This window comes from Bombina bombina, chromosome 6, assembly GCF_027579735.1.
Source record: "Bombina bombina isolate aBomBom1 chromosome 6, aBomBom1.pri, whole genome shotgun sequence".
Classification (NCBI taxonomy): domain Eukaryota; kingdom Metazoa; phylum Chordata; class Amphibia; order Anura; family Bombinatoridae; genus Bombina; species Bombina bombina.
The window spans coordinates 525,004,221-525,024,716 of NC_069504.1; the positions used below are offsets into that span (position 1 = coordinate 525,004,221).

The window sequence follows — 20,496 nt, forward strand, 5'->3', positions numbered from 1 at the left end:
GCCCATAATCCAACATTTCAGTCCCAAAATAAAAAAAGTTGGTATTATTATTATTATCGGTTATTTGTAGAGCGCCAACATAAACCATAAAAAAACGTTAGTCGAAATAATGTATATGTTGATACTACCATGTCTAATTATTTTTATGGAGCAATATTTACTGAAACACAAGTTTTAAATAGTGTGGAAACCATTTTTTAAGTACATCAGTGCTGTTTTTAATTAAAGAAGTGAGTTATTTTTTGTAGCTTCTTGATTAGTAGTAAAAGCAGCTTGTATTTAATATCTATATTTTGTGTATTTATTTTAATGATGTTGTCACAACCGAAAATGATCGGATGTCACTTTGTCGTTGCACATTGTTTTGTCGGGCTTTTCAATGGGGGGTTATCTCTATATAAGGTGGGTATTATTGTGATATTGATATGTTGCTCCTTTACAAAGGTCCAATTTTGGGACTGAAACGTCGGATTATAGGCTTTATGTATGACCACTGAGGTGGCAAATTAAACGGTTTGGAAACATAACCATTTGCAAGGAATTCTTTCTCTTGGATATTTGAAAGTCTCAGCACCAGTCTGGTGAGAATTTCAAGGGAGTGAAGGGGTAAGCTGAGCTGTTTTATTTATTTATTTATTTATTTATATATATAATTTGTTGTTTTATTAAAAAACAGAAAAAGCTGCTTCTATATGCTAAAGTGGCAAGTATTTAGTGTGCCCTCCCCTTACACTTGAGCAATAGCAGGGACCTGGCTCTGTGAAACCTAAATGGAACGGAACTCTGTCATTGCTAACACTTTTATTCGTCTTACAATTTCATGTCAAATTGACTACTGTGAAAAATGTCTTTTACACCAGATTTGTGCAAGACATACTTGAGCATTACATACACATGTGGTATGAGTGTAATTCATTGGAAGCTTGCTAATAAGACCAACTTTCAATCACATCATTCCATTCAAAATGCCAAAGATCACAGAATGTGGCAGACATAAAATCATACTTTTGCATCAGCAAGGCCACTCTCAAAGGGAAATCAGCAAACAAACTGGATACTCAAGATGTTGTATTCAAGCTGTTATAAAGAAATTTTTAAAATCAGGAGAGGTCAAGGACAAAAAAAAGACTAGAATCTGATGAGAATTTTCTCTTCTTTGAGAAACTGGAAGAAGTACAGCAAGGAACTGGCTCATCATCTGGCAGCTTCATCGGGATGCCAAGTTGACCCTTCCACAGTCCGAAGAAGCTTGATCATGAATGGTCTTTGTGGAAGGGTAGCAGCCATAACACCACTTTTTCAGAAGGGAAAAAGGGTAAAAGGCTAAGATATGCTAAAGCTCACAGAGATTGAAATGAAGATCAGTGGAAAAGACTATTATGGAGTGAAAAATCCAAGTTTGACATTTTGGGTTCAATTATTGACAATATGTGAGAAGAGTTGTAGAGAGATGGAAGAATAAGTGCTTGCGACCTTCAGTGAAACATGATGGAGGGTTTGTCCTGGTTTGGGGCTGCATTTCTGCCAGTGGTGTTGGCGATATTGTTCGAATTAATGGGATCATGAATGCTGAAAAGTACAGATAGGTTTTAATTCATTATGCTATTCCGTATAAAGTGCCTGATTTGGAATGGTTTTATTTTTCAGCATGATAACGATCCCAATCACACTGCTAATGCAGTGAAATCATATTTGGAAAAAAAAAAGCTGATAAAACACTGACAGTCATGGGCTGGCCTCCACACCTGAATATTATAGAGGCAGTATGGGATCACCTAGACAGAGAAAAAAATTAAAGACTGTATACAAGAAATAAAATACTGTATGTATATATGTGTGTATATATATATATATATATGTGTGTGTGTGCGTATGTGTATATATATATATATATATATATATATATATATACAGTATGTGTGTGCGTATGTGTGTATGTATGTATGTATATATATATATATATATATATATATATATGTGTGTGTATATATATATATATATATATATATATATATATGTATATATATATATATATATATATATATATATATATATATATATATATATATATGTGTGTGTGTGTATATATATATATATATATATATATATATATACTGTATGTGTATATATATATATATATATATATATACTGTTGAGAACTAAACCAAATAATGATGCAGTAGTCAGGATGATGAGTAGACCAAATCAGGCCATGAACAGTGTTCCCTCTAAGACCAGTTTTGTGAGCGTCAGAGCAGTGAAACAGTTAATAAGGGAACCACACCTTGCAGTCTGCATTGTGTAGTGTTTGTGATAATTAACTGTTTTACTGCTGGGCCGCTCATAAAACTGGCTTAGAGGGAACACTGGCCATGAGTATTAAATATTAATAAGAAAAAAATAAAAAAATACACATCTCAGCTTCTAACAAACTCTTCCATTCATAACTTACACACCAAACAAAACGCACATTCTTTGTTCCCATGCACACATTTCACTTTAAAGAGTACTCACTTGAGTTTGTCAAGCGTTTCCATTATAAGTTTGATTTTCAAATGTATCTACCTGAACTAAATAACACATTTACTGGGAATTTTGCTTTTCGATAGTGTATGACAATTACTATAAAAGTGTACATTTAGTTGAATAAATTGGTTTAGAAGTTTTTGACTTGATGCATCCATAAATTTTAAAGGGACATTGTGCGCTAAAATGTTATCCCTTAACTGTGTTTCCATTGGTTCATTTTACCTGCTGGAGTGCATTTCATTGTTTGTAAACAGCTGCCTTTCAGGTAGATTACGAGTTATGCGCGCTATAGGGAATTTAACCAACGCAACAAAAGTTGCGTTATTTAACCCTCTATAGTGCTGCCATTACAAGTTTTGAAACATCTGGCTTGTGCGTGCGATATGGTGGTTTTAAGCTCCATACCGCACAAAATACAAGCGCTGTTTTGACGTGCTCATGCACTCTTTCCCCATAGACATCAATGGGGAGAGCAGGTCAGAAAAAAACCTAACACCTGCGATTGCGGAATGAAAAGCTCCGTAACCCAGCCCCATTGAAGTCTATGGGGAAAAAATGTTACATTTAAACCTAAGTCTAAACACCCCTAATCTGCTGCCCCCGACATCGCCGACACCTACATAATGTTATTAACCCCTAATCTGCCGCTTCCGATATCGCCGCCATTATACTAAAGTTATTAACCCCTATTCCCTCGCACCCCAACATCGCCCACACTATAATAAATCTATTAACTATTTACTAACTACCTAGTTAAAATAAATACAAACGTATCTGTCAAATAAAACCTAAGCTGCCTTACACTAAAACCTAAAATTTAATTTAAAACCTACCATTACAAAAATGAAAACGAAATTATCCAAAATAATAATTATTTGTATTCTAATAACCTTTTAAGAAATAAAAAAAAACACCCCAAAATAAAAAAACCTTAATCTATAATAAACTACCTTTTTGTGGGCCCATAAAAGGGCCTTTTGTAGGGCATTGCCCTAAAGAAATCAGCTCTTTTCCTACAAAAGAAAAACAAACACCCCCTAACAGTATACAATCCCCCACCCCCCAAACCCACAAAATAAAAATAAAGTAAAACCTAATCTACCCTTTGCCCTGAAAAGGGCATTTGTATGGGCATTGCCCTTAAAAGGGCATTCAGCTCTTTTGCTGCCCATTAAACATAAAAAAATGTCTATTCTAAAAAGAAAAACCCACCCCAAAACGAAAAATAAAACATTACACAAAATAACAAAGGAATTATCAAAAATAATAACAATTATTCCTATTCTAATACCCATTTAAAAATAAACACCCCAAAATAAAAAACCTAAGCTATAATAAACTACCAATAGCCCTTAAAAGGTCCTTTTATAGAGCATTGCCCTAAGTTAAACCGCTCTTTTAACTGAAATTTTTTTTACAAAGACCCACTAACATTACAAACCCCACCCCCCAAACCCTCAAAATATAAAAAAATAAAAAAAAACCTAATCCACCCATTGCCCTGAAAAGGGCATTTGTATGGGCATTGCCCTTAAAAGGGCATTTAGTTATTTTGCTTTGCCCTGAAAAGGGTATTTAGCTATTTTAAGAAAAGCCCAAACCCTAAACTATAAAAAAGTTTAAAAAATCCTAACACTAACCCCTGAAAATCCACTTACAGTTGCTGAAGTCCCGCTTCAAGGATCTTCATCCCGGCGGCATCTTCTATCTTCATCCATCCGGCACGGAGCGGCTCCATCTTCAAGACATCCGACGCGGAGCATCCTCTTCCAACGAAGTCCAACTGAAGAATGAAGATTCCTTAAAATGACGTCATCCAAGATGGCGTCTCTTGAATTTCCGATTGGCTGATAGAATTCTATCAGCCAATCGGAATTAAGGTAGAAAAAAATCCTATTGGCTGATGCAATCAGCCAATAGGATTGAGCTTGCATTCTATTGGCTGATTGGATCAGCCAATAGGATCAATGGGGCTGCATTAAGAGCTGAATGCTGCTTTTTTTGCAGGTGTTAGGCTTTTTTTCAGCCGGCTCTCCCCCATTGATTCCTATGGGGAAATTGTGCACAAGCAGCGCTGGTATTGAGTTGAGATGTGGAGCAAAATTTTGCTCTCCGCTCACTTTTCTGCGACTAACACCGGGTTTGTAAAACCCGTAATACCAGCGCTGTCTGTAGGTGAGCGGTGAAGGAAAACTGCTCATTAGCACCGCACCCCTGTTAACGCAAAACTCGTAATTTAAGTGTTTGTTTCCCTAGAACATTTAATACCATTTTTTTCAACCCCATAAAGAAAATTGGTGTATACAAAAACAGGCATGTATAAAATAAACTTGTGTTTTTATTTATTTTCCACACAATTGAGTATCTTTGAGTTTGTTTAAAGGCAGACTGTACTTTAAAATGGGATTCCCCTTAAAATTGATATGAAACCCAAAAATGTTCTTTTGTGATTCTATTTTAAAAATAGTTTCCTTCTATTATCAAATTTGCTTTGTCCCCATGATATTCTGTGTTGAAGAGATACCTAGGTAGAGACCAATAGTACTACATGGCAAGAAATAGTGCTGCCATGTAGTGCTCTTGCAAATGGATAATATTTTTCAAAACTGCTGCCATATAGTGTTCCAGAAATGGGTCGGCATCTAAGCTTACAATCCTGTTTTTCAAAAAAAGATACCAAGAAAATAAAGAAAAATTGATAATAGAAGTAAATTAGAAAGTTGTTTAAAATTGCATGCTCTATCTGAAACATAAAAGAACAATTTTGGGTTCCATATTCCTTTAACCCCTTAAGGACCGGGTATTTCAGACAAAAACTTCCCCCAAAAGACCAGAGCATTTTTACCCTCATTACATTTAAACAGAAATAGAGCTTTTTTTTATATTTACCTATCAAAACAATATATTTTTTTAGTAGACAACCCAAAGTATTGATCTAGGCCCATTTTGGTATATTTCATACCACCATTTCACCGCCAAATGTCATCAAATAAAAATAAAATCACTAACTTTTTCACAATTTTAGGTATCCCACTGAAATTATTCACAAACAGCTTGTGCAATCATGGCACAAATTGTTGTAAATTCTTCTCTGGGATCTCCTTTCTTCAGAAATAGCAGACATATATGGCTTTAGCATTGCTTTTGGTAATTAGAAGACCGCTAAATGCCGCTGCACACTACACTTATATTATGCCCAGCAGTGAAGGGGTTAATTAGGTAGCTTGTAGGGTTAATTTTAGCTTTAGTTTAGTAATCAGCCTCCCATCTGACACATCCCACCCCCTGATCCCTCTCAAACAGCTCTCTTCCACCCCCCCCCCAATTGTCACCCCCATCTTAAGTACTAGTAGAAAATCTGCCAGTACTAAAATAAAAGGCTTTTTTCTTTTTTTAATATATATATATATATATATATATATATATATATATATATATATATATATTATTTTCTGCAGGGTAGTATCCCCCCGTAACCTCCCCGATCCCCCCCTCTCTACCCATTTTCCTTCTTAGGTACTGACATCTGTCTGCCAGTACCCAGTTTCCTGCAAATTAGGTAATTAAAAAAAATCATATATATAATACAATTTTTTTTCTGTAGTGTAGCTGACCCCCCTCAACACCCTACTCACCTCCCAGATCCCTTGCCATCAACTGATCCCACATAGAAAACCCCTTATTGCCCCTCCTTCCCCTAGGGGAAATTGTATCCCCCTATTTTTAAGTATTGTTTTTATATTTTGTTTTAATAAATTACCATTTTTATACTGCAAGCACAAGTCTGATTGAGAGGAGTGAGTCTGCTTGATCACATAACCGTTGGAGCAGTGAGTTGGGTCACTGAGAGATCCCAGTCTGTGTTACTCAGCACATTGGTGCTGCCACAATTGTGAGTACAGTGATTCTCTTCTATTCGTCTGTTTAGCACATCACAGTGTTACACTAGGAGGTGCCCTCTGTTGCTTGGGTCTCCACACAGACTGTTTGTTATCGAAATATTAAGGAGAGGAGCAGCCCTGTGAATTCAGTGAGCTGGGACACTGAGAGATCCCAGTCTACTACACTTAGCTAGCACACTGGTGCTGCCACAGTTGTGAGTACAGCAATTTTCCTTCCTTCTATTTGGCTTAGAATACCCCAGTAATACTAGGAAGCGCCCTTTCTTGCTTATATTTCCACACAAATTGTGTGTCATCTGAAAATCAAGGAGAGGAACAGCCCTGAGAATTTACTACATCCAATTCTCCCAGATGAGAAGATTTATCTATGGGTTCACTTTGAGATCTTGATTTGATTAAGGACATTGTAACTTCCATCTTGGAAGAGGATGCTCCGCGTCGGATGTCTTGAAGATGGAGCCGCTCCGTGCCGGATGGATGAAGATAGAAGATGCCGCCTGGATGAAGACTTCTGCCCGTCTGGAGGCCCTCTTCTTCCCGGCTTGGATGAAGACTTCTGCCCGTCTGGAGGACCACTTCGCCCGACTTCGTTGAACGACTTCGGCCCGGTTGGGTGAAGACTTCTCAAGGTAGGGTGATCTTCAAGGGGTTAATGTTAGGTTTTATTAAGGGGGGATTGGGTGGGTTTTAGAGTAGGGTTGGTTGTGTGGGTGGTGGGTTTTAATGTTGGGGGGGTATTGTACTTTTTTTACAGGTAAAAGAGCTGATTACTTTGGGGCAATGCCCCGCAAAAGACCCTTTTAAGGGTTTTTTGTAATTTAGTATAGGGTAGGGCTTTTTATTATTTTGGGGGGCTTTTTTATTTTATTAGGGGGATTAGATTAGGTGTAATTAGTTTAAAAAACTTGTAATTATTTTATTTTTTTCTGTAATTTAGTGGGGGGGGGTTTTCGTACTTTAGATAATTTTTTTAAATTGTATTTAATTGTATTTAGTTTAGGTAATTAATTTAATTATAGTGTAGTGTTAGGTGTAATTGTAACTTAGGTTAGGATTTATTTTACAGGTAAATTTGACTTTATTTTAACTAGGTAGCTATTAAATAGTTAATAACTATTTAATAACTATTGTACCTAGTTAAAATAAATACAAAATTTCCTGTAAAATAAAAATAAACTCTAAGCTAGATACAATGTAACTATTAGTTATATTGTAGCTAGCTTATGGTTTATTTTATAGGTAAGTATTTAGTTTTAAATAGGAATTATTTAGGTAATTGTAGTAATTTTATTTAGATTTATTTAAATTATATTTAAGTTAGGGTGTGTTAGGGTTAGACTTAGATTTAGGGGTTAATACATTTAATATAGTTGCGGAGACGTTGGTGGCGGCAGATTAGGGGTTAATAAATGTAGGTAGGTGTCGGCGATGTTAGGGACGGCAGATTAGGGGTTAATAAAATTTAACTAGTGTTTGCGATGCGGGAGTGCGGCGGTTTAGGGGTTAATATATTTTTTATAGTGCCGGCGATGTCCGGTTCGCAGATTAGGGGTTAAAATTTTTATTTTAGTGTTTGCGATGTGGGGGGGGGGGGGCCTCGGTTTGGGGGTTAATAGGTAGTTTATGGGTGTTAGTGTACTTTTTAGCACTTTAGTTAAGAGTTTTATGCTACGGCGTTACTGACTTTTAAATGCGGTACCAGTCTTGACAGGAGAGGCTGTACCGCTCACTTTGAGGAAGACTCGTAATACCGGTGTTATGCAAATCCCATTGAAAAAATAGGATACGCAATTGACGTAAGTGGATTTGCGGTATTTTCGAGTCTGGCCAAAAAAGTGAGCGGTGAGCCTGTCATTTCAAGAGTTGTAATACCAGCGTGCGTTAAAAAGCAGCGTTGGGACCTCTCAACGCTGCTTTTTAAGGCTAACGCAAGACTCGTAATCTAGCCGAAAGTATCTTAATGACATCAATTATATAACATCATGATATAACAAATGACATCTAAAGCAGATCACAGCTAAGAGTCAGATGCTATGTTCAATTAAATCTGACAGGTACTGTACAGATCTATATTTGATTATTAGGATAAAAAAAAAAAAAATTGCTGTGCTCTGTATGTGTGAGTGAAATATGTTCCAATGATACCCTAGTCAAAAAGGATGATCTTCCTGGAGTCAGTCTGAAATAATCGATGACTCAAGACTAGTCATCAGAAGCCATCCTGAAGTATACCCACAGGCCAAAATATTTAAATGAGATGACTTTTGAGTCATTTACGGGCTGTTCATGTTTGTGAAGTAATCAGTAAGGTAATCTGCTAATCATTCTGAAGTCATCACCCAGAATTTTGTTACCTTAGCTGATGACTTTCCAAGTCTGATGATGTGCAAATGACTTCAAAGTAGTTTGATGGTCATCAAATAAGTCCACAATGGTATCTAAATTAATCCTGTTTGTCTTGGGTAAGACTAGCTCTGGGTACCACATGATACCCTGTGGGTTTTTTTGTTTTGTTTTTAGATAAGTATACTTTTTGAAAATTCAAAATATGGGGAGTCTCTAAGAAAAACAAAATAGCCAGAGTCCATCTGTTTTTTGTTTCTTTGCTATAACCACTGAACGGGACATAATACCCATATGTTAAATCACTTGAAAATGATACAGCATAACTGAAAAAAGCTGACTAGAAACTATTACCTGAACATGTCTATGTACAAATGAAAGATATTTTACCTCAACATTTCGTCAGCTCCCCAGAGTAAGTGTTCTGTGAGTGTGAACTGTTATCCTTCAGGTACTGTCAGCTGCATGTTGAAGAGGAAAAAAAAAAGAATTTTATTAATACTAATATGGCTTTCGAAATGGAGTTTGGCCAATTTTATTTTCTAAGTAGAAAAAAAAATCAGATTTTTATCTGAAAATGTTTCCCATCAGTTAGGGTCCAACATTTTATTAAAAAATGAAAAAAGAAAAATAGCACAAGCCATAAATATTTTGCTTAAAATCAGGCACATGGATGAATTCACAGAGTAATTCATAGTGCTGTTATAATATCCCAGATTGTAGCATTTCATAGTGAATTCAGGATCATGTGAGGAGCTGCAAATTCTAGGTTATGGCAGGCTCTGGAGCGTAGAAGCATTTTGAGCACACGCTCCTGAGCTTACTTCAGCATGTTGCCATGGAGACAAAGAGCAAGAGGTAAACTTTAAATAAACTAGAAAGGTTTTAAACTGTACACTCAGAGTCATTTTGACTTCCATATCCCTTTAACATAAACTATTAAATGTTATGTTTTATGGTAAAATACCAAAAATCTCTTTTTATAGGGAAGCCTGGGCTTCTGATCGGTAAGATTACAGATCGCGCTCCTTTTGGTGGTTATGCCGGAGAAAAATCACAAACAGAAAAGAAGCTACTTAGAGATGTGTTCCGCAAAGGGGACCTTTATTTCAACACTGGTGACCTATTGGTGGTTGACGAACAAAACTTCATTTATTTTCATGACAGAGTAGGAGATACTTTTAGGTGGGTATAAAACATATCTGATCTTTTACTCTAAGTCTCTAACCAGTCTACATTTGTTGTATTGGTTCCATTATAACAGGTTTCATTTGATCTAGGTCATTATTTTGCAGAAGTCAAGTAAAATCTTAAAAAAAAAAACAACTAAAAAAACTGCTGCACAAATGAGTTTTGCTTGAAGGCACATAAATGTTAATACTGAATCCTTTTTAACAAGTAATCAATAGAATCCGCATTTCAACAAAACAGGTCCTCTAAATTACAGAGTTTGTCACAATGGTTAAATACTCAAAAGAATCTACTCACAATAGCAAGACATGAGCGCATTAAGTTTGGTCAACCTCTGGGAATCCACAGCAGCATAGCATATATAGCACGGGTAACTTAAAGGGACAGTCTAGTCAAAATTAAACTTTCATGATTTAGATAGGGCATGTAATTTTAAACAACTTTACAATTTACTTTTCTCATCAAATTTGCTTTGTTCTCTTTGTATTCTTAGTTGAAAGCTAAACCTAGGTAGACTCATATGCTAATGTCTAAGCCCTTGAAGGTTGCCTCTTATCTGAATGCATTTTGACAGTTTTTCACAGCTAGAGTTCATGTGTGCCATTTAGATAACATTGTGCTCACATCTGTGGAGTTTCTTATTAGAGGACACTCAATGGCTAAAACGCAAGTCTGTCAAAAAAACTGAAATAAGGGGGCAGTCTGCAGAGGCTTAGATACAAGGTAATTACAGAGGTAAAAAGTATATTAATATAACTGTGTTGGTTATGTAAAACTGGGAAATGAGTAATAAAGGGATTATTTATCTATTTAAACAATAACAATTCTGGAGTAGACTGTCCCTTTAAAGGGTCATTATTGTGCAAAAATGACATGCTCTGTTTTATTAGAGAATCTAATTTTAGCACTAGCAACACCGCAATGCCCCTGAAAGAGATTAACCACATAGTTAAAGTACCACTCAGGAGCCACAGTGCACTGCTAGTCCCAAGCTCATACAGGAGGTAAGCTTGGCTTGGCACGCTTTGTGTGACACTTCACCGCTGTGGCTTATTTGATTGCATTTTAGGGACTTGCTTTGATGAAGTGTGGATTCTCTGGATCACTTGTATAAAACAACTTTTTTATGGACATAATTTATATGTTTTCCATTTAGCATATTATGTTACATATTTTTAATCTACTTGTGTGTTTGTATTAAAAATTTAAATGTGACTTTTAAGCAAAACACATATTTGTGCAGCAGTTTTTACAATATTTTACTTGAGCACTTTGAACTGTGAGACAAATGTGTTTTTAGTACTGCTTCAGTTAATCATTATTTATGCACTTTGTTTAATTCCATTCTACATCAGGACAATCTATTTCACAATTTAATTTACATACTGGAGGAAATATGGTCAAGGCCTAGATTCACTAGGAATTAAAAAAAAATAGTTTTGGGAAGCTCTATCTCCAAAACATCTTAATATATTTGTATGAAATTTGACTACAGCTCTGGTTTGGGGCTAGTGTATTTGTGTAAACAATTTACTATCTTTCTTTTGGTATTTAATATATTAACAGGAATGTTGACCTTATTTTGGAGTGTGCTCAGTGTGAGTAAAAAGTTATTTAATTCTGGCACATACTCAATTTGATAGAGAGTGCAGCTACCCTGTGTTCTTACTTGGCCACAATTTCCTAAACAGTTGTACTCAGTTGGACATGGGAGCTGTAGCTGGGACATATGGTGAATTAATCATAGTCACTGATGTCTAATTTTTGAAGGAAAACGTTTTTAAAAAGTGTCCAACAAGTGACCCAGTGGACAGAAAGAAAAGTTTCATTTTTATATATTTTGTACTGTTTTATATTGTATACTCTGTGCTTATATTTTTATTCAAATAAATGTGCATTTTTATTGTAAATATTGGGAGCTGTAAGGAAGTAGGGGAAATTGTTCATTTTTAATTTATTTTTAAAACTTATTCAGTGTATATAATTGAGCTGCTATGTTTAACAGCTTTACTTCCATGAGCAATTAGTGGCCTGCATGACCTTGAACGTATGTTTATTTACTATTGTTCTATAATTATGGTGGTCCTGATCTTTTACTGCTTACTTGGCATCAGCATTGCTTTCTAGTAAATAATACTAATGATTTTGATTTAAATGTCCACTTAACATTTATAATTTTCTTTTAGATGGAAAGGAGAAAATGTTGCTACCACAGAGGTTTCTGATATTCTGAGCCTCCTGACCTTCATTGAAGAAGTGAATGTATTTGGAGTACCTGTTCCACGTATGTACATTCTGCATACTTACAATTTACTTTAACTATTGATTTTACATCCTGTATAAAATAGTGGTCTTAGCTCTCTGTCTGCAAGAACCTTTCACAACATAGGGCTAGATTACCAGTGGAGCTATATATAGCGCTTGCACGTTAATGTCGCCATAGTTTTTGCTCGTATTATGAGTTGAAAATTTAAAGCGAACTTTGAATATTGTGACCACGTTAATGCATTCTCCAATAGACTTAAAGGGAGCATGTAAATGAACACCCATACTCGCTCACTAACCGGACTGCATTTATTCAAGTGCGCCAACCCCAACATGAATTATGAATATTTCACATTCTAATGTTCCTTACATAGATGAATATGTTCAATGTATTCTTAAATAAATGTATATATATATATATATATATATATATATATATATATATATATATATATATATATATATATATATATATATATAAAAGTAAGATAAATTTAAACATTGGTTTATCCAGCACAGACTAATATTCAACAAAATAACCAAATTAAATTGCTATGAAAAAACCACAGGGAGCCACCAGATCAGATCCAAGACAAACAAAACATTTATTAAATCATTATCATTCTCAATAAAGAGCATACATATATAAGTTTATAATCACCTAAAAATATGAGTAATCCTAAAGAACTAAGGAAGAAATGGCCATGTATAATAAACTGTTATTTATGAGCTCAATATCACTAAGTCTAGACTATGACATAGCAGATCACATTGAATATATAGAACAAGAATATAGCACGAGATAACATAATAAATAACAATAATCATGCAAAATGAATGACAATATGAACATGAAAAGCAATCCAAACTGCAATCAGCATAGCATGTGTATATCTTGAAAGCAAATATCAAGTTCTCCAAATACTCTTGCTTCAATATATAAATGACTTATACGTAGCAAAGCAAGGAAAACTGTTAAGCCCAAAGTCACTTATTAGAAAGGCATTTGCAGAAAATTGTTAAGGCACATGCTGTTGTAAAGCTGAAATTAGTGAGTTACAGTTCCATAGCAAAGCAAAGCAAGGAGAATATTAAGCACAGAGCTTCATGTTAGCGATGTATTGCAAACACTTGCCATAGCGTAGGCTATTTGTAGAGCAGAGAAAAGGCAAATAAAGCACAAGGTATCCTGATAACAGCGGACAACAAGAAGTCAGCACAGCGTCTATGAGTATATGGACACAGAGACCGGGTTATCCAAGGCTTACACAGCCTACAGCTCAAAATTTATGCCGTCATTTGAACAATACTGTGGTTGAGCTACCCCTCCGTCTCTCACCCCAATGGGCTGTGCGATATATATATATACACACAGACAAAAAAACTTGCACTCTCTGGTCTTTTCAATAAAGTGATAGTTTACTGTGAACAGTGACGTTTCAGGGACAAAATATCCCCTTCCTCAGACCTATACATATCTGAAGATTTTTTGATAATATCTATAGCTATATGTCTGTAAATGCATATATACACATATATACACATATAAATACATATGTACACACATATAAACACACACACACACATATATACACATATAAATACATATGTACACACATATAAACACACACACACATATATATACACATATAAATACATATGTACACACATATAAACACACACACACATATATACACATATAAATACATATGTACACACATATAAACACACACACATATATATACACATATAAATACATATGTACACACATATAAACACACACACACATATATATACACATATAAATACATATGTACACACATATAAACACACACACACATATATACACATATAAATACATATGTACACACATATAAACACACACACACATATATACACATATAAATACATATGTACACACATATAAACACACACACACATATATATATATATATATATATATATATATATATATATATATGAGAGAGAGATACATTTACATATTTAGACATGTGTATGTATGTATCTTAAAGCCCTTTGCAACCCTTTTTTTAATACTTTAGACTTCATATCTTTGAGTCCTTATAACTTTTTAATGCAATATTTATTTAATAATATCTATCAGGCAGTGTTATTATAAGTGTAAACGTACTGTTCAATGTATTTTTGATGTGTTTTGTGCCACTTTTTTGTCTCGCGTAACAGTTAACCAGAGTTCTGAAGTCACGCTAACCCAATGCCTTTTAAAGTCGATTGCGTTCAAGTGAACGCATTAACTTTCAACTCTTAATGTACAGGCTATTTCCATCACGCACAAAGAGCCACAGAATACCCCATATTGCTTGTGCGCTACAGTTAGTGCAACACTCGTAATCTAGCGCATAGTATGATATTGTTACAAACTGAAATTCAAAGGGACATTCCAGCCAAATTGGAATCCCCATGGATGCATTTCAGTTTTGAATAGAAGCATTTTTGTAATATACTGCACATGTATTAGCAAAAAGGCTTCTAATAAAAGCTATAGCTGTTTAAAAAAAGTGTATTTGTATTTAAGTAGCATTTTAAACACAGCACTTGCTCAGAGAGCCTAAGGTGCTTGTACCATCTGGTAATGACACGGTTTGTTAATTGCTGACATAATACAAACCCCACTGAGCAGCTGCAGTATTTAAAATGCTGGTGCACTGAGAATATCTAGCTATCCTTCACATGCATGTGCAGAGAAAAATGTTAACACTAAAACAGTGATAATGTTTACTAATAGCATATGATTCTATTTAAAGATGTAATTAATCTGTGTGGATTTCAATTTTGACCAGAATGTCCCTTTAAATGTTGAAATATACATAGTACATAGTAGATGAGGTTGAAAGAAGACAGAAGTCCATCAAGTTAAACCTATTCAGAGACTAACAGATTTACTCTAAAGCTGACAATAAAGTAATTATATCCCCTCGCAAGTAACTTTTTTCTAATTTGGCTAACCTCTTCATAGTCCATGAATCCTTCATTCCCATTATTAGTTTTGTGGCCCTTCTATAAACTTTTTCAAATTCGCCAATGTCCCTTTTTAAAATTGGCCCCCGGAATTGCACTCCATACTCAAGGTGGTCTTACCAGGGATTTATTTATACAGAAAAATAATTATGCTTTCTTCCCTTGAATCAATGCCTTATTAATAAGTGCTACTATCTAATTTGCCTTAGAAGATGCTGTCTTGCATTGCTTGTTATCTATAAGTACGTCTAAATCCTTCTCATCCTCTGTTTTGTCTAGTACCATTTAGATAATAGGTAGCCTGCATATTTGTATGTCCAAAATATAGAACCTTACATTTAACAATATTAAATCTCATTTACCAGCCCATTCCTCAAATTATCTACATAATACATTTATTTAAAAGCATATAAAACTGCCACTCTGTTAATATGATGTGCAGGGTTTTGCAAATCAAGAATAAACCACTTGAAAACCTTTGTGAGTATGTTTATCTCCATTGATTGTGGCCATCAAGGACTAGATGTAAATTAGTTTGTGTACAGATCTAAGCAATCCTCTGTAAATCAGTGTAATTAATTAGTATTAAATTACATGCTAATATTAATTGAAAAATAGCCACTGATAATATTTTTGATCAGTTTATAGAGTAGGGATGTTAATCCAATGAATCCACACATCATGTACCCCTTTTCTGTTTGAACCCTCATACACATCGTATGTATGTGTGTATATATATATATATATATATATATATATATATATATATATATATACACACACACACACACCTTAAAGGGATATAAAACCCAAATTGTTTTCTTTCATGATTCAGATAGAACATGCAATTTTAAGCAACTTTCTAAATTTTCTCCTATTATCAATTTTTATTCGTTCTCTTGGTTTGCTTTGTTGAATGAACAGCAATGCACTACTGGTTGCTGACTGAACACATGGATGAGCCAATGACAATCGGTTTATATATGCAGCCACCAATCAGCAGCTAGAACCTAGGTTCTTTGCTGCTTCTGAGCTTTCCTAGATAAACCTTTCAGCAAAGGATAACAAGAGAAGGAACAAATTAAATAATAGAAGTAAATTTGAAAGTTGTTTAAAATTGTATTCTCTATCTGAATCATGAAATACATTTTTGGGTTTCATATCCCTTTAAGTCTTATAAGAGAGGTTTACAAATAACAGTATAGTATGTAGAACATGCTAAACAGATTTGCTTAGATTTAGTTATTCAAGTCAAGAATTATTAGCTGAATGTCTAGCGCTGTGTAGTGACCCCAGATACACTTTTGGCTTGCGGAACACTTGAACATTGGTCAGAGTACACGAGTGTGTTACTGTGTGAAAACGTAGTTCTCTCCGATCTAAAAAGATAAACACCTATTAAGATATTTACTTTGAAACAAAACAAATTCTTTTGGAACAATGTCATTTCATAGTAATGGTGTTACATTAGTTTTAGTATTATCATGTGTGTGAGCATCAGTTAAACGTTAACATTTTTTAATGTAAAAAAAAAGTTAAGTAAAAGCTATAAATGTAAAGGGAAACTAACAAAAACCCATGTATAATGGATAATATCTAGATCAATTGCTAACTGGCTGTTAGTGACAACTCCCAAAGAAAAAAAGATGGGTTATTTATCATTGGAACATCTATTAAAAATACATTTTGACAATCTCTGTTTTGGGGGAAAAGAAAATGTTTAATTCAATAAATCTTTAATGGAGCAAATGTTCTAACGTGTTATTTCATACTATTATTATTATTATTATTATTATTATTGCAAAATTGCTTGCATTTTACTATGCATTTAAAGGGACAGTCTAGTAAAAAATAAACTTTCATGATTCAGATAGCGCATGTATTTTAAACAACTTTCCAATATACTTTTATCGTCAATTTTGCTTTGTTCTCTTGGCATTCTTAGTTGAAAGATAAACCTAGGTAAAGCATATGCTAATTTCTTAGCTATTGAAGGCTGCCTCTTATCTGAATGCATTTTGACAGTTTTTCACAATTAGAGAGTGTTAGTTAATGTGTGCCATATAGATAACATTGTGTTCTCTCAGGAAGAGTTACCTAGAAGTCAGCACTGATTGGCTAAAATGCAAGTCTGTCAAAAGAACTAAAATAAGGGGGCAGTCTGCAGAGGCTTAGATACAAGGTAATCACAGAGGTAACATGTATATTAATATAACAGTGTTGGTTATGCAAAACTTGAGAATGGGTAATAAGGGATTATCTATTTTTTTTAAACAATAAAAATTCTGGTGTAGACTGTCCCTTTAACCCCTCCCAAAGTGAGTCAGCTCCAAAGCAGCGGTACACAACCAATCAGCAGCTAGCTACCAGAAGTGCATTGCTGCTCCTGAGCTTACCTAGGCATGCTTTTCAACAAAGGATACAGAAGGAACAAAGTAACTTTGCTAATAAAGGGAAATTGAAAGGTGTCTTAAAATGAACATGCTCTGTCTAAACCATGAAAGTTTAATTTTGACTTTGCCATAAACAAAAAAGTAAATCATGCATTAAAGGTTGCATGGTATTGTGTGTCATGTTTGTTTTTGTCCCCAGCCTCAGAAGATATAAGCCCATAATGTTTTACCCATAGTGCAAACTCTTGATTGTCTTCAGGGAATGCCAGCTCATAAGGACAAGTCCCAGCTGTAACATTAACCAAGAGACCCACATCTCTGGGATTTACAGTCTGTGTTTGATATATACAGTTACACCTTCCCTTTGAGCATGACAACAGTGAAACTATGAATGTGCCTTTGTAGTTTCTTGCTTCTCTTGGGTAACACTGTTAGCAGAGCCGTTAGTTTGATCTAAACCGTAGAAATACCACTGTTCTGTAGTTTTAGATCCATCTGGATCAGTAATCATGGATGGGGATATATACAATGAAAAGACCACCAGCTGAGAGTTTTGTACCTTACAGGGTCCTAAAAGTTCATAAACAACAAGGATCTAAAAATGTGTTCTACTGCAATGTATATGATTATAGGCAGGGAAATAACTAAATAGTAAGATACCCAAGCATACATATTTTATTTTCCATATTGTTTTGGAGACCATTTAGGGGCCTATCTCTCAAAGTGTCAACCGCAAATACGCCGGAATTCCGCATCGTAATTGTTGCGAGATTGATCCGACCTAGTTTTCAAAGCCTCAAGACCAGCAAATGTTTAATTTTGTGATGTAACATATGATCCACCGGTCCCAATCCGACACAGATCGATGCTTACGTCATTACAGATGTTCGGAATACACCTTTGGCTCTATTTGACACTTTTTCCCATTTATCAAACATTTAACAGGTACGCTCGCAGCTCTTCGGACGTTTCGCACCTGGTTTTCAATCCGCCACCCTTGAGGCCAAGGATGCCATAGAAATCAATGGGAGTATGAAAGCCCCGAAAGCTTATGTTTGATGCTGCAAGAGAATGAAGCATACCCCATTGATTTCTATGGTAGAAAAAACGTTATGTTTACACCTAACACCCTAACATAAACCCAGACTCTAAACACCCCTAATCCGCCGCCCCCGACATCGCCGCCACCTACATAATGTTATTAACCCCTATTCTGCCGCTCCCCGACCCCGCTGCAGCCTAAATAAACTTAACCCATAAACCTCTGGCCTCCCACATCACCACCACTAACTAAACCTATTAACCCCTAAACCGTTAGACCCCCACATCACAAAAAACTAAATTAAGCTATTAACCCCTAAACCTAACAACCCCTTAACTTTAAATTAAAATTACAACATCCCTATCTTCAAATAAATTAAAACTTACCTGTAGAATTAAAATAAACTAATTTTAAACTATTAATTAACCTACCCTAACTATTATACTAAAACTACATTAAACTACCAATTAAATAAAATAAATTACATATTAAAAAAACCTAACCCTACTAAAATTATTTAAATCTATAATTAAACAGTATTACAAAGTCCTAAAGTACAATACAAAACAAACACTAAATTACCAACAAAACAAACACTAAATTACTAAAAATAACTAACCAAATTATCAAAAATAAAAAATATTACACCTAATCTAATAGCCCTATCAAAATAAAAAAGCCCCCCAAATAATAAAAACCCTAGCCTACAATAAACTACCAATGGCCCTTAAAAGGGACTTTTGTGGGGCATTGCCCCAAAGATATCAGCTCTTTTACCTGTAAAAAATAAATTAACACACACCCCCAACAGTAAAACCCACCACCCAACTAACCCCCCCCCCAAATAAAAACATAACTCAACCTGAAAAGGGCATTTGTATGGGCAGTGCCCTTAAAAGGACATTTAGCTCTTTTACATTGCCCAGACCCTAATCTAAAAATAAAACCCACCCAAAAAAGCCTTAAAAAACACTAACCACGACGATCCACTTACAGTTCTTGAAGTCCCGCTTGAAGGATCCATCCAGCAGGCAAAGTCATCACCCATGGGGCAAGAAGTCTTCATCCAGGTGGTCTCTTCGATCTTCATCCAGCCAGCAAGAAGTCTTCATCCAGACGGCATCTTCTGTCTTCATCCATCTGGTGCGGAGCGGGTCCATCCTGAAGACATCCGGCGTGGAGCATCCTCTTCATACGGTCGTCGCCGCACACTGGAACTTAAATGCAAGTGACACCATCAAAAATGGCGTCCCTTGCATTAATATTGGCTGAAAGATTTCAATCAGCCAATAGGATTTGAGCTATTATTCTATTGGCTTATTGCAACAGCCAATAGAATTTTAGCAGCTCTAATTCCTATTGGCTGATTTAAATCTTTCAGCCAATAGGAATGCAAGGGATGCCATCTTTGATGGCGTCACTTGCATTGAAGTTCCAGTGTACGGCGGCGACCGTATGAAGAGGATGCTCCATGCCGGATGTCTTCAGGATAGACCCGCTCAGCACTGAATGGATGAAGATAGAAGAGGCTGCCTGGATGAAGACTTCTTGCCGCATGGATGATGACTTCGCCGGCTGGATGGATCCTTCAAGCAAGACTTCATGAACTGTAAGTGGATCTTCGGGGGTTAGTGGTTTTTTTAAGTGTTTTTTTGGGTGAATAACCAGAAACTTTGCTGCCTGTGATGTTTTGGATTCTGATGTTACAATAAACAAAGAATTTACTACCTACCATAGTGCTGTGGGATTATTGGACTTGTGCTAGAAATAATCATATATGATCTATGGTCTAGGGATGTAGGCACGTGGCTGACAGAAGGTAACATAGTAA

At 35.3% G+C, this 20,496-nt stretch overlaps 1 protein-coding gene across 1 annotated transcript in view; it reads left to right on the forward strand.

Moving 5' to 3' along the window:
* Nucleotides 1–20,496, forward strand: part of SLC27A2 (solute carrier family 27 member 2) — a 216,226-nt gene that overhangs the window by 143,929 nt on the left and 51,801 nt on the right. Inside the window, exons 7-8 of the mRNA XM_053717434.1 lie at nt 9,761–9,959; nt 12,152–12,249. Of these exons, the coding sequence (XP_053573409.1) occupies nt 9,761–9,959; nt 12,152–12,249 (297 nt within the window). The remainder of the gene's footprint in view (nt 1–9,760; nt 9,960–12,151; nt 12,250–20,496) is intronic.